Source organism: Medicago sativa, chromosome 4 (genome assembly GCF_051527215.1).
Source record: "Medicago sativa cultivar Bolivia chromosome 4, Bolivia_mono, whole genome shotgun sequence".
In the NCBI taxonomy this organism is placed as follows: domain Eukaryota; kingdom Viridiplantae; phylum Streptophyta; class Magnoliopsida; order Fabales; family Fabaceae; genus Medicago; species Medicago sativa.
The window spans coordinates 15,163,962-15,184,152 of record NC_140752.1 but is presented as its reverse complement, the minus strand read 5'-3'; the positions used below and the strand labels follow the sequence as shown (position 1 = coordinate 15,184,152).

Here is a 20,191-nt window from a genome sequence, read left to right as displayed (position 1 = left end):
ATTTATAAACTATAAACTAAAAAAATTGTCATGCCAAACAAAGCTTTAGACATTCAAGTGGGAGCTCTATTTTGACTGCTATGTTCAAGTCCTTAAAGACTACATACTTACTAATTTAATATAACTTGTTAAATAAATAAACTCCATAAAAAAACTTATTAAATAAATAAATAAAAATAACTCTACAAATACAAAATGTGTGAATATTAATATAACTTGTTAAATAAATAAACTCCATAAAAAAAACTTATTAAATAAATAAATAAAAATAACTCTACAAATACAAAATGTGTGAATGTGAGATATTCATTTTGAAAAATGTTTGATGTACACCCGTACATGTGTATATATACTATGAGAGAAAAAGAAATAAGAGGGAATAGTATATAGATATAATAAATTGGTTATGTGATAGAAAGAGATAAATAAAAAAAAGAAAAATGCTAACTAATATTATAGTAAAAAAACAGTGTAAAAAATCAATTAAAAGTGTAAAAAATGTTGTTTTGAATGTAATTTTTTTTCTTAACTAGTGCCTCCGAGAGCATTAGTTAGCATAACTCATAAAAATAAAATGAGACGCTAAAAAATTGTATAAAAAATTAAGATGTTTAAATTCAGTGTTCCCGGGGCACTGATTATGGAAGCAAATATAGTAATATTTGTGTTGAAAGATGTGTAATCAATGCATTAAAAACTTAAAAAATATATTTTTTGACTTACAATTTCTTCTTTTGGCTTTCTTAACCAGTGTCCGGACATTAGTTCATTTTGGTACCCCAAACCCAGTTAGTTAGTAAGAAGATGAACAAAACCCTAACCATTACATAATGATTGCATTTGTGCATGCGCGTAGAACAACATAACAGGAGTAGTACTTTTTTTTTTTAAACTAACGTGTGTGTGTGTGTTGGGGTTGCACTTATGTACCATAGTAAGTTTTAATGGTATATAACATTAGCCAATAAGGGTTTGCCACGTGGCAGACCTTTTTAAAAAATAAAAATAAAAATCAAATAAAGCTGGAATAAAGCAACATGACGTGAGAGAGAAAAGAAAGAACAGATTCATTCCTCTTCTCCTTCTCCCTGCAAACCTCACTTCTGAACCCACCACCCAGCATCAACTTTTCTCCGCCTCTCTCAGCCGCCATCCTCCTCTCCACCGTCGACCACGGTTATCCCATAAGCTGCCGTCAATTCTTCCTCTTGCCTTCACAATCTTTTTTCAAATCTGATGAATTTGATTTGGAATGAATTTTGGGATTCATTGAAGGTTGTTATTGTAGAGATCAGTAGACTGATAAAAACAACAAATGTTCTTTCAGTTTTCTCTTGAGAAGTAGTCTGATTTGGAATTTTTTGAATTGTTACAAAATAATGAAAAAAATTGTTATTTGTTATAATGAGATTGTTGTTATTAATTAGTGAAAAAATCTATAGAGAAATCTTGTTAGTCTGCTATAATGAAAGAAACTGAAAACATAAGTTGTGAAAAAAAAATCAGAATGCTGCTGATGATGATAATGGTTGAGTTTTGTTTTAAAATGGAAGGAAGAGCAATGTCTGTTCTTTTTTTTTTTTTTGAAAGAAGGTATGTTCTATCCTCTCTCTCTCTCTCTCACGTTGTGTTGCTTTATTTGATTTTTTATTTTTTTTAAAAGGGTGTGCCACGTGGCACACCCTTATTGGCCAATGTTACATACCATTAAAACCACTATGGTACCCAAGTGCAACCCGTGTGTGTTGTACTTGATAACCGTAAAAAAATGAAGAGAAAAAATGATGACACAGAAGTGTTGCCCCACCCGTCTGATAATCATCATCATACCAATGGTGGCTGATGTAATTTGGTTTGGCATATCACCAAGCTGTTTGTTGGTTTTATGGTTTCTGACTCTATCTTCTATACTAAGTACGCATGATTTATATAGAAACATAATCATACATATAAATATATATAGTACCACCTGCTTCTTCCTGACTCACAACTTCCTTTCCACTTTCCCTGCTTGCTTCTATATATATTTTCAAGTTTGTGCTATCTCTTTCCAAATTCTCCATCATCAGACGTTTGTGAAACCATGTAAATTGAGAAATATCGAATTAAATATATCTAACTTATTGTTGTATATTTTATATTTGGGTTGGGTGAAGTCATGTTGTTTTTTTGGATTTAGAAAATATAATTGAGTTGAGTTGCGGCTTAGGTCACTCTCTTTAAGATATTTCACACCAATTCCAACTAAGTTACAACAAGTCAGGGAGTCGGCAATTAGTCACAATAAAGATTTTACTGTTTGTATTTCAGTATATAATTTGATTATTTTAAAAAATTAAAATAATCGAGTTAGAATAAGACGACTGATCTTGATTCAACAATCATTAATATGGTTAATTATGTCACGGCACAAAATTCAAATGCTTATATTTTGGACAAGTGTTAATCAGTGTCATAGAATAATCTTACATTTACACAATCACATTTTAAGAGTCGTTGGATTTTAAATATGACCACATTACAAATGTGATAAATTTACATCCCATAGGTCTTTACAAATGTGATAAATTTACATCCCATCATATATATAAACTGAGCTGTGCTATTTAAAGGGAAGGAAATCATCCCGAGGTTATCCCAAATGAACATCAGCCAATCAAAATCCTGCTTTTACAAAATACATGGAAGAGAGAGAAAGATATCAACATGAAAGGAAAACTGGAGATAAAAGTCGGGAAGGTTTCGGGACCTATTCCCTAGGGAGATTTAGCATTTTTCATATAAACTATCCGATAAGATCAACCATTGAAATTGTCAAATAGTACATAAATGTGTGAAATCTATTTCCTTATGTTTCCCATTGACGTAGAAATACTAATCCACCAAAGAAGATTAAACCTAGTAGAATGGCTAGATCTGCTTCCACAACAATATTAGAATTTGTCTTAAAGAGGTATCAAAATTTATTGTCCGATACACCTTAAATATGAGAATCTATCGGGGAAAAGCTAGTCTGCCCAAAAACCTTGAAGTAGTTGGCCACACCATCCTCTCTAACCTTAATTGAATTAACTATTGCTTTAACAACTAAATTTGAATCAAATAATACACATTTCAAAGTAGATTATGTCTTCAATCATTAATTTACGTCATTAACTACGATGACCAATTAAAGTTGTTCTCTTAATATCTGGGCACCTCAGAGGACTTTGAATCCCTTTGTTAAAAAATTTACCTTCCATAGGTTATTAATTAAACGGTGTACAAAATACTAGAGTACAAATTTCTTATAGTAGCTTGCTTAAATTTGTTCGGCAGAAAGGTTTTTCTATTTATCTAAATGACATCAACCTTCAAGGTGCGTCAATGCTCGATATTAAATGAGACATGTGTATGGTTTTTCAATTTTTTTTTCGTACGTTGGATAATGTTCTTTGATTGAGAAATCCTTCTAATTCTGGAAAATATAACATCAGCTTCCTTTTTTCCAAAGATTATTAGTTGGCTTCAAGAACACGATATATACGAACTTAATTATTTGCTGATGAGCTAATTTTACGATTAATATAATGATCACCAATGAATTTGATAATTCCAAATCGTCTTGTGTGTTGAAATAGTAATTTCATACTGATATCAATTATTCAATGACATTAATACAAGAATACTACTCCCTCCGGTCTCAAATATAAGAAAAGATTCTTTTTTTAGGTTCATTGAGTAGCTAATGTATCTAGTCTACATTGTAAAGCAAATACATTAATTATTCAATGAACCTAAAAAAGGAATATTTTCTTATATTTGAGACCGGAGGGAGTATGACACATGCGGGTGATGTCAAAATTAATTGTGACTTTGGAATTGTCTTCTTATACATCAATAAATTACCCTAATTGTTGAGCCACGGGGAAAGGGGTTGGATCAAACTAAAGGGGGACTGTGTTCTATGTTCAATGATGATTCATTTATTGCATAGTTTTTTGAACAGGACTGAATAACAAGAGATATGTCATTAATAGTAAATTACATGTAATTTATCTTAGCAACTATAGGGATCTAAAAAAGCTGTTCACCAAATCAATTATTTTTGTTGGGTAGTACCACTACTAACCACCCTTTTTTTGGCACAAACTAACCATCATTTTCTATTAGGGGATAACAAAATATTTTTCTTAATAAAAAATACGTTCTTTTTTCACTTAAAAAAATATCTAAATTATCATAAAAAATATCTAAAAAAATATCACAGATTTTTTTTGAAAAGCACACATATTTTTTTATCAAGTAACATAATACCTATAGACTAACACATATTAAGTACGGAGAAATGAGGAATCTAAAGTTCCAACCATGTCATCTCTATATCAACGTTCTTGCAGCTATCAATTGAGCTACTTATATGATCACACAAATATAAAACATTTGTAGCTAACAATTGAGTTGTACTTACATAACCATGCATAGAGAACTCTATTTAATCGGTTATGGATAAAGGATTTCATTTAATGAATAGTTGGCCATTTAAATTGGTCTTGGATTTTTGAGTTTGTAAACCGAAATTTTGAAGTCGCCATCCAACCAATCCCAAAATGAGTGAAGGAGACGGGGAGCGAATTAAATTATAGCAAGGAGCAAAAGGCATATGAAAATGGCAATAAATGAGAAGCAGCCCTAGGATTTCAGTGCACCTAACATCAAATTGGAGAGAGGAACCAATTCAATTACTATTTTCACCCTTAGCTACCTAGGCAGTGCATATGCATAAATACACTAATTAAGATAGAACGATTTCTATTATTTTCATTAGATGGATGCATATTTGATTAATGGTCATACACATTGATGAGTCAAATTGATACACGAAAATCATTCATATAAATATGTATGGATTGTCTAATGTTAATCTAATAATCGAGATTATTTTACTAAATCATCACTATGTGATGTGATTTCCCCTAGCTGCAAGAGCAGAAAAACGATCGTATTATATCTCACACACATTCGTCTTCTGACCATTGTCAATTTCCCTTAAAAATATGTTGTATATAATGTTATATCTCACACCCACACCACCATTCGTCTTCCGCCATTGTCAATTTTACCGAAAATTAATATCAACACCTTGATCATATTATCTCTCTCTTTCTCCCATACAAAGAGAGCCTGCCACGACCTTATACTTAGCAACCAACACTTTCTTCGATTTTCAAACATTATTTATTACTAAAATAATTAAATTTAACATTTTGTATACAACATATTTTTATAACTTATAAGGGGATATGAAATATTAATATTTATTTAGGAGAGGGAGGCATTGCGTCATTAGTCATACATTCTTGGCTAAAATATGGTATTGGTCCCTGCAAAATAGGTCAGTTTTGGTTTTAGTCCCTGCAAATTTTTTTTATAGTTTTTGGTCCCTGCAAAAATAGGTCAGTTTTGGTTTTAGTCCCTGCAATTTTTTTTTATAGTTTTTGGTCCCTGCAAAAATTTTTGTTTTTGGAAATAGCCCCTGACCCCAGTTATGTGATGATTTGTCACTTTTATAAATTAAAAAATAATTATTGTATCTGTTTTATTATTATTTTTTAATTAAAAAATAATTATTGCTATATAAATTATAAAAAATAATATTCTTTTTATTAAGTAAGCACATATGCCACATATGCACAAAAGTGACAAATCATCACATAATTGAGGTCAGGGACTATTTCCAAAAACAAAAATTTTGCAGGGACCCAAAACTATAAAAAAAAAAAATTTGCAGGGACTAAAACCAAAACTGGCCTATTTTTGCAGGGACCAAAAACTATAAAAAAAATTTGCAGGGACTAAAACCAAAACTGACCTATTTTTGCAAGGACCAAAAACTATAAAAAAAAATTGCATGGACTAAAACCAAAACTGACCTATTTTGCAGGGACCAATACCATATTTTAGCTTACATTCTTCCATGAGAACTCCAACATGTTACTTTGAGTAACAAAGTTTTTTTTTTTAATGACAAAATTAATAAACTAATGGGAAGGAAAACAGCGTACAAAGGATATTTGTGTCCAATAAGGAACAGAAAGAGCTGCTCCAAAAACCATTTCCGGGATACAACCTTAACATGTTCAAAAAAAGCGAAAATGTCAAGCACTCGGTGTTTAATAAAGGCTTAATGGTGTGTTTAGTCCTTGCAATTAGGCGACATTTAAAAATTAGTCTCTGTAATCGTTAATCCTGGCAATTTGCCCTTGCATTTGTTAATCATTTAAAATTTTGTCCTTCTCCCCCACTTAATCACTGATTAAGAGGGAATGATGCTGAGTTATTAAAAACTGAACTGAATGTACAAATATGCCCTTATTCAGGGATCAAATTGACCAAATTACCCATCTCTCATCTTCTTCCCTCTCTCCCTTTCACCATCACAGCCACCACCACCCACCAAACTCATGTTAACTGCAGCAAAAACACAATTGGAAAATTACCCCTGCAACAAAAACACAATCAGAAACGAGTTTGGGTATGATAATGAAAATCCGTCGGTGTTTAACTGGTTGAGAAGCGGTGGATCGTATCTGGATCTCCGGCGACGGGATGTGGTGGTCCACTTTCTTTTCCGGCACATCTCAATTCGACGTCGTTTTCGTATTGCATTGTTCATCTTCTTCAATTTAACAAACCATGAATCCAACCAAAAAAATTCCAGCAAGAATTGATATTCCAGAGTCGTTGAAGCTTTAGAGAAATATGAAGACGAAGAAGAAGCAAAACGACGGCTAAAAAAACTGTGTTGTTGATGTGCAATCAGATTTGATAAGAATGGTGTTACTGAGAGAGGTTGAGAAGAAGAAGAATCCGAAGAATGCGAAGGATGTTGATGAAGAATTGGAATTGGTGAAAGTGAATTACAGTGAAGGTGAATTGAGGAAAGAATCGCCTAACAGGGTTATGGAAATTGCTCCTGTTTCAACTTCACATCGTGATGATGATGATGATGTTGATTTTCACTGTAATGGTAAAGCTGTTGTTACACTACCTACATAAAAAACAAGTTCAACAACAACAAAACTCGGCATCGTTACTGTTCAACGCCTTCGTTTTCGTCGATGTAATCAACGCCGGTGGCTTTCTTCCAATTCAACTGCGATGAGAGATCGCTATTAGAAGCTGTCACCGGATCTGGTTGTAACGCCACCATAGTTTGAGACTGAATGGGTTACGAAGATGAGGAAGAAAAAGGATTTGGGGTTTGATGTTCGGTGAGGCAGAGAGGGAGAGGGAGAGCATCAAAAGCTTTTGGTGATGGTGGAGGGGAACGTGATTTGAGATGGTGGGAATGAGAGTTGGTCGCGGTGGTGGTTTGCGGCGGCTGGCGGTGGAGGTCAGAGAGAGAGAGAGAAGGGTAAAGATAATGAAAGGGAGAGAATAGAGAAGAAGGAAGACGAGGGTATTTTTGTCCATTCCCATGCCCTTTTGCTAATTAGATGACATGGCAGTCATTAAGTGGGGGGAGGGACGAAAATTTAAATGATTAAACAATGCAAGGGTAAATTGCCAGAATTAGCGATTACAGGGACGAATTTTTAAATGCCGCCTAATTTCAAGGACTAAACACACCATTAAGCCTTTAATAAAATACAATTACTTATCAATTCATAGACGTTAGTTAATAAAAACTAACCATGTATGTTTTCATACATATACTTATTTCCCTCTTTTGAGCCTTTTTGCAGTTTTCGCGAGTGAGTTCTGAAACCTTTCTTATGCTTGGCTTCATAGGATTTGTTTATATTTAATGTTTTTATAAGTAGAGGGGTGTAACGGTTCGGTTTGGATTGGTTTTCAGTTAAAAAAATATCTGAACCGGTGAAACCTTCATCGGTTTGGATTGGTTCGGTTTTCAATGTTTTTCAAAAACGAAACCGAACCAAACTAATCGGTTTGGTTCGGTTGACCGGTTTATTAAAAAATACAATTAAAAAATTCATATTCTCACAAAATATTGCATAGAACTTTGTATAATTGTATTTCATATTTTGATTTTTCATGTTCTCTATTTATCAAACAACTTTTTATAACTAACCTTACTCAATATTTCATACATATGATCCAAGATTCATTCATCCATCATTCTTCAAAAACAACTTTATCAAACTCAAATATTTCAATCATTTATGATCCATACATGCATCATTCATCAACAAACACAAAAATTCCAAAAAGAACATCCTAAAATTAAAACATAGTCAAAATAACAAATCCATGCAAACTGAAATTAAAACTTCCTGAAATTTAAACATCATGAAATTATGGTCGCCATGAAATTAAATAAAAACATCCAAACTAAATCAATCTAATTCCAACGTGAATCGTCAAACTGATGAGATGAGAGAAAGTGAATGGATTAAAAATTATTTTATGTTTAATTTTGGGCCTAACCATGAGTTTGTGTGCGGTAGGATAAATGGATGATATTAGTAAAATAAGGAATGTGGTTATCATCGGATTGGTTCATCGGTTTCACGGATCTTGAAATGAAAAACCATGAACCAAACCAAACTAGATCGGTTTTTATTGGTTCGGATTGGTTTCAAACCGAACCAAACAATCAGATATTTTTTTGGTTTGGTTCGGTTTGGACTTTCGGTTTCGTTGGTTTTGTCCGAACCACTTACACCCCTTGTAGAGATGTATTTCTTTGTATTTGTTCTCTTGTATTCAGTGGCGAAGCCATGATTTATATAGAGCCTGGGCGAAAATTTTATCGCAAATTTTACCTCGGATTATATAGAGCCAGTAACTAAGGTACCGTTTGGCCAGACTTTTTTTTCGGTCTAAAAGCTACTTTAAAACAAAGTTAAAATAAAATTCTTTAAGGAAAAAGCTAAAGCTGTTTGGTTTCTTTATTTTTTTTTATAGTTCTAAAGTTATGAATTTATTATTTTAAAGTTATGAATTTATTATTTTTTTGGTGGTGTCCAGGGTTCGAACCCGCGACCTTGCATATATTTATACATTGTCTATATCAACTGAGCTAAGGTAGAGAATAGTTTTTTTTTCCTTTCAATTATACTGTATAACATATTCTTCCATGTTTTTAATATTCTTACAATTATAATTAATTGATAGTATACATATTCTTTTCAATGACGGTGTATATACATAAGTTAAATCATATACAACAATTTGGTCTATCGGTATAAATAGACAATGATAAATGGCCTAGAGCATCGTCCCCTCATCCTAAATTTATTATTATTTTTCTGGTTACACCTAAATTTATTATTATAAAAAAAAGAACAATAATATAATTATAATATTTGTCACATAATTTTTTTATAACCATATTTGTCACGTACTCAATTATATGTTTGATGCCTTATAATTTTTCAGTAACAAAATTGATAAAAAAAAAAAAAACCAGCTTAGAATGTTAACAAAATTGATAGTGCTCATAGTGTGTTTAGGAGGCATGTGTATCAAAACTGACTCATACAAAAATATATGGTCCAGGCCCACAATAAGATACTAATAGATAACCCTAGTACTTCTTCATAGAGAAGAGAAGCCGCCACTCCAACGTATTTATCAGTTTCATTTCATTTTCTTGTATGTGCCTCTCTCATCCTGATGCTTCTTGCTTCATCTTTTCACCTTTTTCTTGTCATCGGTTAGACCATAACATTCTTGAAAGATACTTACACTTTGCCCTTTCTATACCATAACCTTGAAAGATACTTAGCCCTTTCTATAGCCAGCAGTTTAACCATAACCTTGTACCATAACTATGAAACTGCAAACAATGTAGAAGCAGAGCCCGGGCACTAGCCCAGGCTAGCTGGGTGGTGCTGTCGCCCCTGCTTGTATTGTTGTATTCTGGTTTTTTTTTTTCTCCATGATTTGTTTCATTGTATTTTTGCTTTGGCTTTGCCCTTCTTGAGGCGGCTCTTTCCGTCACTTGACCTCTTTACAATTAAAAAAGTATAAATATATCACAAAATATTTTCATAAGCTCTTGTAAACACTTGTAAAAACACCCTCTTAACATGACACTTTAAAATATTTCAAGACAATAATATTATTTTATTAAAGTTCAATTTCGTCTACATTTATTGGATAAGTCACAAAAGTCTACTTTTGGATTTACTAAAAGGCCTGTTGTTTTTATTTAGATAATATTAGGTCTAAAAAAATTAGTCAACATATATTTAATCGTGTGACGTTACATATTTATAATGAAATAAAAAAAATTGAATAAAACTTTAATAAAATAAATTGTCTAAAAATATAACTATGAGCTGAACTAGCTAGTATTTTTGAAGTTGGGATAAGAGGGGCTATAGCTAGGTATATGGATCAATCTCATGACTTTGTAGAACTACATTCGTTCAATTCAATTCAACCACTTTAATTTGCTGCACTGCACCATGCACTACCTTTTCTTTTCATTCATTTGTCTACATGCTTTTTGCAGTGACTCCCCTTTCAGTAAAAACCCCTTCCTACATCCTTTATTATTAAAGCCAGACTTGATGAGCTGGCAGTGTTGCCCTAATCACTTCTGTTTTTCCCTCCCTAATCCCTAATTAATGCTGATCTCAACTGCCAACCACACCCTAAATCTCAGCCTTTGATCTGATGACCTTTCATGTTCCTAGATAAACCAATCAGAATCTTTGCTTTTACACTATGATTCAAACTCTTTTCATCTTCCCTTCCTAACAAGCATTCAATCGATACACTTACTCGGGAAACAGAACATCACTCCATCCACTCCCCCAAATTCTCTCTTCACCTCTCGGCTCTCTATCTCTATCTCTCTCTCACAGTGAATCCCTTCTTCACCTCCACGAAATCAGCCACACCCTTTCCACCATCTCCTCTTTGCAACAATCGCCCCTCATCCTCCCATTTCTCACTTTTTCTGTGTATGATTCACTTTCAAGCGAAATTGAACGCCTCTTTGACGGTGTCACCTCTAGATTGAACATTTATCACTACTTTCTCCTATGGTGATTGTTATTGGTTTGATTTCTTCTTCCTTTCACCATTTCTAATTTTAGGGTTTTTAGTATTTTGTTTTTGTTCTACCTGGTTATTGTGTTGTGTTGCGCCGTTGAAGTTTACGTGTGAAGGTGTAGGTAGAATCAGAGAAAAAGGCTTCCGACATCTACATCGATTGATTATTGGTAAATCTATCTTTCTATAGTTGTTTTATCATTTTGTTTTTTCATCAAAGACCATAGAAAAATTGATTTAGGTTTTTTAGGTAATTAGGATATTTGAGCTTTTTAAATTTATTTCATTATTCTCCTTGCAGGTAGTGTTAAGTTGAACCAAGCTTTAATAGTATAGTATGTCATGGCTTCGTTTGGTAGTAGAAATGCACAATTAGAGGTAACGTTCTTCTCTTTTGTCTCTCTCACTCATACAATAAAAAGGAAAACCATGACCATGTGTAATAGATAAATTTCAAGTCTACTAGAATGTCGGGATCTATCCATTACCGAGAACGGTTAATGGCAGGTCAATCCCTGAAGTCAACTTGCAGAGGTAAAATTTGTGCTTCTTAAAAAATATTAGTGTATGACAATGTAAAAATTCCATAATGTCCAAATGCATATGGTTTAAATTTAAATGTGGAATGAGACATGCTTTCTTTCAAATAGAATTTAAAGATTGCGAGGCCTTTTCTTTTCTGTCTATGTAGTTTAATTTTAATCACATGGTTCTCCAAAGATTATAATACTTATTGTATTACAAATTGAATCATAGTTTGAATTTTGATTGAGTAAAAATTAAAGTTTATTTTCCCTTGCCCAATCAAAATTTGGGGTTGAAATTTGTTGGTCTTGAATGAAGGACACATTTTGATTAAGTAAAATTTGAGTTTATTTTCTTTGGTTTGTGTGAATTCTTCCTGAGCTTATCAACTTTAATTCATATGCATTTCTTTAGACATTTTATTTTATTTTATTTCTGACTTTAATTTTTGCATAACTTAACTGCTCTATAAAGAACTACTATCTATCTTCACTGCCTCATTAAGAGTTGCTTCAAAATACCTTTATGGTGTTGAATATTGTTCAGTCCATTTAGCAAGGCTACCAAAAGAGCTGATGTATGGTGTCGACAATTTAGTCCCGTCATAAGGAGAATTGTCATATGGATAGGTGATTCGGCTGAGTCACAGAGAGTGATTATATTTGAGGTATGCAAATTTCGTAGATGTTCTGCTTCTAAAGAAAATAAAGCTCTGCAAAATTCAATGTCACATTGAGAACTCTATACATTCAATGTCACATAGATTTTTCGACTGTGCTTTATTTTGTTGATTTATTTGAAGGTATAGTTGCAAGGCTTATTGCCATTTGATTTCTAATTACACGTGTTAGTTTATATATGCTAAGGTTATCATTATGTATAGAGTACATGCATACACGAATCTATATATAGATGAGTTTCTACACATTGTGAATTAACAATTCACATTTTGCATATTTTCTAATAATAATACATAGACCATTTGCAATATTTAGCAATTATGATTTACTCCACACATTGGAAAATCACAATTCAGTTTATGATTATGATTACATAGAGCATCTGCAACATTTCTGATTGTAATTAAATTTATTACTAAATCATAACTGAAACAAAAAAAGCATAAATGTTGCAGAAATGTGAGGGATTTATGATTAAACTAAATGTTGCAGTTCCTAATTGTGGAAACTAAATGAGTGAGGGCTTTTCTGTAGAAGCTAAATGTTGCGAGCGAGGGCTTTTCTGTAGGAACTGAAATGGTGCAGATGCTCTATGTAATTCAATTTATAACTAAATCATAATTGTACATCTTACTTAATTAAAGAAAATCCGAGCTGCATATCATACCTCATTGGAAACATGTTTTACTCCACAGGTGAAGAAGCGCCCTGCATATCTCTTCCCTAAGTCACCTTAGTCTCCTTTACACTTGAACACAACAGTGTCATTCACCCAAGTTTCTAAATCCTCATATTCTCCACTTTTGGTCACCGTCATCTGAAGAGTGACGACATAGGTATGTAATATGTTTGTTCTTTCTCAATTTCTTATTCAATTTGTTCTTTCTAAATCTGATATCGATTTTGATTGGCAATTTTGACTGACGATTCCATTTTGTTGGCAATTTTATACTATTTGAATTCTATTTTGATTTTGGATTTTGATTAATTTCTACTTTGGGTTTTAGATTGCATCATGTGCCATGTTGCAATGGATGTGAGGATCAAGGCTTAAAGCTACGGCATTGAGTTTTTTTTTATCTCTATTAGTCTCTTTTGTTTTCATTCTCTTGAAGTTGATTCTCTTAATTTTTTGTGTGCACTTTTCTGTTCATGTCAATCACTAATTTATTTTTTCAATTTTTTACAGCTTTTGTAATCTGTTTTTTGTTCTTATTTCCTTCCTTTTTTTTCCTCTGTTTGACAACCAAAGAGGAAAAGATTAATGTGTGCCATGCTCAGTTGATTTTCTTCATTTTCTCAGTAAATCATTTTCTCACATATCTTCTTCAGCTCCACGCCTCTCATTTGCTTCTGTCATCTTCTTGATTGTTCTCCTCTATCTTAGATGCATGATCTTAAAATGGTCATTTATCTCCTCTATTATATTTTTCATGATGCTTATGGGTTTCGTATGATGTTTATTTATCATTCATTTTTGCAGCCTTTTCAATGTATTATGCAAACCAATTTGTAGTCTGAACCTTTGAAATTATAGGCTTCCTGTAGAGGTTACAAATTTCAGTTTATTTTTTTTGCCTCCAGTTTGAGATTCCCACTATTTTCTTTGTTCGCTTTCAATCTATAAAAATCCTTTATTTTACTTTTGCTAAACTCCATTTTAATTGGTAGTTAGGAAAATATGATCGCAAAAAACAACTAATCCAATCCTCTATCCATTTTGTTGTTCAAATTGAAAATTGTAGAACAAGATGAAAGTGACATTGCTGCTATAGAACTCAAGGTGGAGCTAATCTCAAGTGCAACTTAATGTGTTTTTTCTATTGTGACATTGTATATACAGATGTAAATGACACTGGTGTAGTAATATAGTATTAGATTTATATATACAGATGTAAATGGCAGTGGTGTAGTAAATATGGTATTAGAATTTTGGAAAAATTAAGAAAGATACACATTCTACAATACCACAACAATGAATGATTGTTAAGACTGCATAAGAATTTTGTGTGTTCAGCTCTTTGGGTTCATAAAGTGTCATTATGGCACCAAAGCTTCTACCACCAAACAACCAAAAGATGAGTTCTGTAAGTGAAATTAGTTTATTGATAAGAAATATTAAATTGATTTTATTTCTAACTTCAATTTGATCATAATTAATAAGAATAGTTTTTGCTTGCAATTAAAAAAACTGGTACTAAGTCGTTTAAGTTTTTTTTTTTAAAGTAAAGCACTTAAATATGATTATGTTGAATTTCATTCAACTAATCCTTTATATATTATAAAAGTTTAACTCGCCATGCTCGCAGTTAGCCCTAAACACTCTGAATTTTTCCTCCTAAGTCAGCATTAAATTTCGGTTCTAAACTGCTAACCACCCACTACACCTCAAATGCATTAAACATGGCCTTTCATGAACATCCTTCAACCAATCAGCTTCCTTTGATTACCACTAATAACTGATGAAGAGGGCGACAATACCACTACGATCTCAAATGTTGTTTATCATAAAGTATTTTGTAATGTATGATGATTAAAGTTTAACTCAATTAATGATTAGAATACCTTATTATTTATATGTTATCATTGTTGTACAAGTGAATATGTTTAAATTTTAACTTATGACATATGACTTCTATTTGTTACTATGTGTTAATAATGTAGAGACTTATTCGTTTAACTTCTGCTCGGTAGGACCCGTGCGATAGCACGGGTCAAGAGTCTAGTATATAAATAACTTCCCCTTTTCTTTCTCAATTCTCTCCTTTCCTTTTGGGCCCCCTCTATACCCTCTACCCTCTTTTTCAACCATCAAAAACCTTCTTCAACGTTTCATATACAACAATAAAAAAAAACTTTCAAGCTAGGTAATATATTTTTAACCTCAATCTCCTTAATTTCTACTCCTTCACATTAATTCTCTCTTCCCTTCTTTTCCACACATGTGTGTGAGTTAACTATTATTTATATGTAGCGTTGTTTCATTTCATATGACCATATCTAAAAATTTCTTCTCTTTTCTCTCATTATCTTATCGTCTTTTGAGTTTGAGTATCCTTTATACTCGTTTTATTGAATATCATTTCTTCTGTTGTTCAAAAAGGTTGATCAAATATCTCAAATTAACCCCTTTTTAATTGTTTATTCCCTCTTCTCTTTTAGCTAATTAAAGTTTTTTTGGTAGAATTTTAGCTAATTAAAGTATTAAATCAATAAAGATACACGAGATCATCTAACTAGCTAGATCCATCAAAATTAGAACCTAACACTTCATATTTTTCATATATATAATTGTTTTTGGTCATGGAAAATAACCAAAATAATACTAGTAGTGCATTCACAAGCACTTGGAATCTTGAAAAAATGGAAACAAATGAACAAAACCGTATTATTCTCCAACAAGATCACCACAAAGTTCCTATGAATTCTTCTGGAATTTGGCCACCAAATAGCTACAACAGCATGATCATGGCACCACCACCACCTTCATCAGGTTCACTCAGTGACATATTAGGGATCCACCGAATCGAAGATGTAGAAGAACAAGAAGAAGAGTTAGGAGCTATGAAGGAAATGATGTACAAGATTGCAGCTATGCAACCGGTGGATATCGACCCAGCAACGATTCGAAAACCAAAGCGAAGAAACGTTCGAATCAGCGACGATCCACAAAGTGTTGCAGCTAGACATAGAAGAGAAAGAATCAGTGAGAAGATTCGTATCCTTCAAAGACTTGTTCCTGGTGGAACTAAAATGGATACAGCTTCTATGCTTGATGAAGCCATTCGTTATGTTAAGTTCTTGAAGAGACAAATCAAGTTGCTTCAATCCACTCCTCAAAATCAACAACAACAACAACACATTCAATTGCCACTTTCATCACAATGCATTAATTCTACAACTCCTAGTGCTTTGTTATTGTCTCCTTCTTCTGGTTGTGACGTATGGCCTTTTGCACCAAATTTACTACTCACTTCCACAACAGCTGCCACAGTGGACTTACCCGCCGGAATTCAATTTGACGCCGGAGGACATTCACATGTTCATGCTTGTGAAGGCTCATCAAGCTTTAACCATCATGAGGTAATTAGTGAGTGATTAATTAGTTAGGTTAAATTATATATTATACTTAAATATTTTTATATATGTATTAAAAGGACAGTCCATATTGCACAAGGTTTCGCCAAGTGAAGTTTGGATAGGGTTGATGATTGTCTTCCCAAAGAGAAAAAATATTTTAAGGATTCGAACTCATGACCCTATGTCGTAAGTCACAAGACAACAATCTTACCATTATTTATGTATGTGTATGAAATATTAATTGGAGACGCATTTTTTATATTAGTATGTGTATTTAACTATATAAGTAGCTAGATCATGAGTTTGGAGAAAAAAAGAGGAAAAAAAATTAAACAGCTGTGAAGACGTATATATATAGGTAGGTACTATAGAGTAAAGTTTGATAGGGGAGATTGATCATGTGTGAGGGAAAAAGGTTTGTTAGGATTGTTGACTAAAGGTTGTGAAGAATAATCATAACGTTTGGCTTTGGTTACGTATAGAGGCATATATATATATATATATATATGTGTGTGTGTGTGTGTATATTTATAAGAATAGAATAATGTGTATGCAGTTTGAATGTTGGCCGGAAAGTTTGTTTGGCCGACTCTCTTTCTGGGAATAAATTCAACAGTGACGTGAGAAACCATATGAATATTTATTGAATAATGAATATTGATCAATTTATAGTTAAATAATATCTCTCTATCTAGATTTCTTTTCTGTCTTTCTGTGCCTCTTTTCCATCTCTGTATATAAACATAATTACACATATGCATGCTTATTGGCATGTGTGCCGTATCTAAACAAACACACACAGACTCAAAGAGTGATTTGTACTCAACAAGACAATGTATAATGTTAGAGTTTAACTAACTATTTATAGGTCTAGGTTTTGATATATTCTGATAATGTTGGTTGAACATGATTCAAAGACATAACTCATGGTTACTTCAAGCTGAAGGTTCCTTGTATTCACGCACATATAACTAATTTGTAAATTTTATTATTAAAGGCCTGTGTGTGTATAGAACTGAAATGATTTGCATTTTATCTAAAGGAAGGAACTCTTACTTGATGCTACTGTTTCCTGGTCGCAGCTGAATTGATTTTTTTATACTTTGAGGGTTTGTTTACATGCTGAGGTTTTTTTTTTTTTTTTTCCTAATGGAAAATTATGTTTAGGGTATTATTTTTTAAAGTAGTATATGCCTTTCATTATGCTATTTCAAGTATGTTTTTTCTTGAAGTGTGTCTATTATTGACCTCTAAAAAATGATTCAAATGTAAATCTTTACTATTTTAAGTAAAAAATAAATTTGTAAAAATATAAAATCGAGATCAGAAATTATATCTTATTAAAAAAATACTAAAAATAGTAGAGTCCACCTTTTATAGGGACTAAAAAATTAAGTAAGGACTAAACTTAGAAAGTCCTAATTTTATAGGGACCAAAAACATATTTAACCCGTTTTTTGTGTTATTTTTTACAGGGGAGTTTGTTCAATTAGTTTTGTAGATTTTTTTTTTGGTGGTGGCCGGGGTTCAAACCCCGAACATTGCATATATTATGCATTGTTTATACCAACTGAGTTAAACTCAAGAGGACAATTAGTTTTGTAGATTTATTCGTAGGAATAATAACTTTTCTCGAAATATAAGGATGATAGTTTTATTTAAAAGTATTTAAAAAAAATATGTTCGGTTAATATTATAAAAAAACCTTTATAATACAGAGGTTACATGATAATTACAAATAAATTTATTCTCATCTTCATGAGAACTTCATTATCACCCTTTTCTTTGGAGAAATTTTTCTATTTGCTGAAAAATTTATACACACGAATAAAATTTAGGGATGCATATTTCTTTTATTTTATTATTGAGAATCTACAAAAATAGCATGAAACAAACACACCATAAATACTTAAATTACATAAAGTATTAAATGTTTCTAAAAAAATTGGCATAGCTTATGCATTGAAAACTTTTATTTAAAGGCAAATTGAATATATTAAAAATGATAAATGTGTGCATGCATACTCAAATCCATTACAAAGAATAAAAGAACAAGTAGACGAACAAATCCCACAAGGAAAGACAAAAAAAAAGAAAAAAAAAAAAAGGAACACAACAATATCCAAAGGGAAACATCCAAAAACAAATCAGGAGCAACAAAAAACTAACTAAACCAGAGAGAGCTCAATAAGGGATAAATAGCAGTGCTCCAAAGGGATTGCTTCTTATGCTCTATTTTCTGAGCATTTCTAACTTATAAAATGATATGATATTCTCTCTTTCAGAAAGAAAAGAAAAATGATATGAGATTCTCATAAACAAAAAAGCACGAGAGAGAAAGTTAGAAAGAGAGAGGCGCAATTTATCTATATATTTTTTTTACTAGACTAATTTCGTATTTATATTAGGTTTGAATCTTCTTGGATAGCATATATTTAAGTAATGGACTAGACCACTAAATTCATCTCGCACTTTGTAGGAAACTATAAAATAAATCAATGGAAATTATGTTGTGTCAAAAAAATCAATGAAATTCTATACTTGAAAAAGAAATTTAAGTTAAATTTTAACCATATTAATCTTTTTAAGAATCAGAGACCAAATTAATTTTAATGTCTTGTAGTTTAAGTTTCTTGCATGTTAGGTGTGAGGCTAACTAAACTGTCTATTATTTAGTTCAATACTCTCTTCATAATTTTGGATATGGATTGAAAGTGAATCCACCTTATATTTTTACAGTTTTGGCTTTTGATTTATTGTCGAACTTTTATTAATGAAATTGTCTTTTAACGATTCCTAAAAAAAGAAATTGTCTTTCAACGTAAAAAAAAAAATAAGAGACCAATTTAATAGAAATCTTACTCATACTAATCCTCGAGGGAGAGATGAACTGTTTTTCCGTAATAAAAGGGAAGATACTAATTTTTATAAGGATATATGAATTGATTTATACCCCATCGTTCCATTCCGAATTTATTTATATTTTTTTTGTCTTGCTAACCAATGTCCTTAGGGCTATGGTTAAGAAAACTATAGATAGAAAATTTGTCTTGAAAATATAAGTTTTAACTTTTGATTAAGTAATAATTACACCACTTTTTATAAAAAGTTACAAGTTTTATTTGTTTAACCAATACCTTGAGGGCACCGTTCATATTTTTTTTGGAAAAATGTTTTTTCTTACTTTTTTTTGGAAAAAGTTTTTTTTACTGACATAGAATTTCTTTATACAGCAAATATGTTTTAAATAAGGGTAAAATATATATGTTTAGAGGGGTATAGTACATGTCCTCGTCGCTTAGCTCAGTTGGTATAAACAATGCATAATATATGCATGGTCAGGATAGAATATCTTCTTGTATAGCATACTAGTACTACTAAATAAAGGAAACGAACAAAAAGAATTATGGTGGCGACTTGTTCAGATTTATCAGAGGAGATATGAAATGCATCTTCAAATTCATCAAAAATGACCACCGCATTTTCAAGTCTATTTCCATCATCAATCGCTAATTCTCATATTCTCTGTCATCATCACTGTTCAAACCATCCCTTTTCTTCCTCGCCTCGTCCAAAGATTTCCTAACCTTACATACCTCGATGTCACTCGCTTATCCCGAGATATAATCACATCCACAAACTTCTTGCCCAAAACTCCACTTCCCCTTTAGACACCAAATCCATCGCTTTTGAAGAGGCCATCACTACGTGTAAGAGTAGGTATACGGCCGACGACAATAACCTACGACATAGCCTACGACAACCTAGACAATATATTTTTATAATAGAAAGTGCTAAGGTTAAATTTTGATTTTTAGAAGTTTACTTAGCTAAGTAGAGAAGGCCAACCTTTTCTTTCTCTAAAATATAATAGAGTGAAACCTACCAAGGAG

At 32.0% G+C, this 20,191-nt stretch overlaps 1 protein-coding gene and 1 long non-coding RNA gene across 4 annotated transcripts; both read left to right on the top strand.

The window, feature by feature from the left end:
- The first annotated feature begins 10,504 nt into the window (after window positions 1-10,504).
- LOC146926632 (uncharacterized) lies at window positions 10,505-14,234 on the top strand. Of its 3 annotated transcripts, none has more exons than XR_015005454.1 (5): window positions 10,505-11,183; window positions 11,315-11,391; window positions 12,085-12,205; window positions 12,914-13,054; window positions 13,226-14,234. It is a non-coding gene; the product is annotated as an uncharacterized LOC146926632 (long non-coding RNA). The 3 variants fall into 3 exon arrangements; XR_015005453.1 differs by having other exon boundaries at window positions 12,013-12,205; XR_015005452.1 differs by lacking the exons at window positions 10,505-11,183; window positions 11,315-11,391 and having other exon boundaries at window positions 11,403-12,205.
- Window positions 14,235-15,286: 1,052 nt separating this feature from the next.
- On the top strand, window positions 15,287-16,468 carry LOC146926631 (uncharacterized). Its single transcript, XM_085708099.1, has one exon. It carries the CDS (start codon window positions 15,522-15,524, stop codon window positions 16,314-16,316), a length of 795 nt encoding a protein of 264 aa, XP_085564225.1. The 5' UTR covers window positions 15,287-15,521; the 3' UTR covers window positions 16,317-16,468.
- Window positions 16,469-20,191: the final 3,723 nt, after the last annotated feature.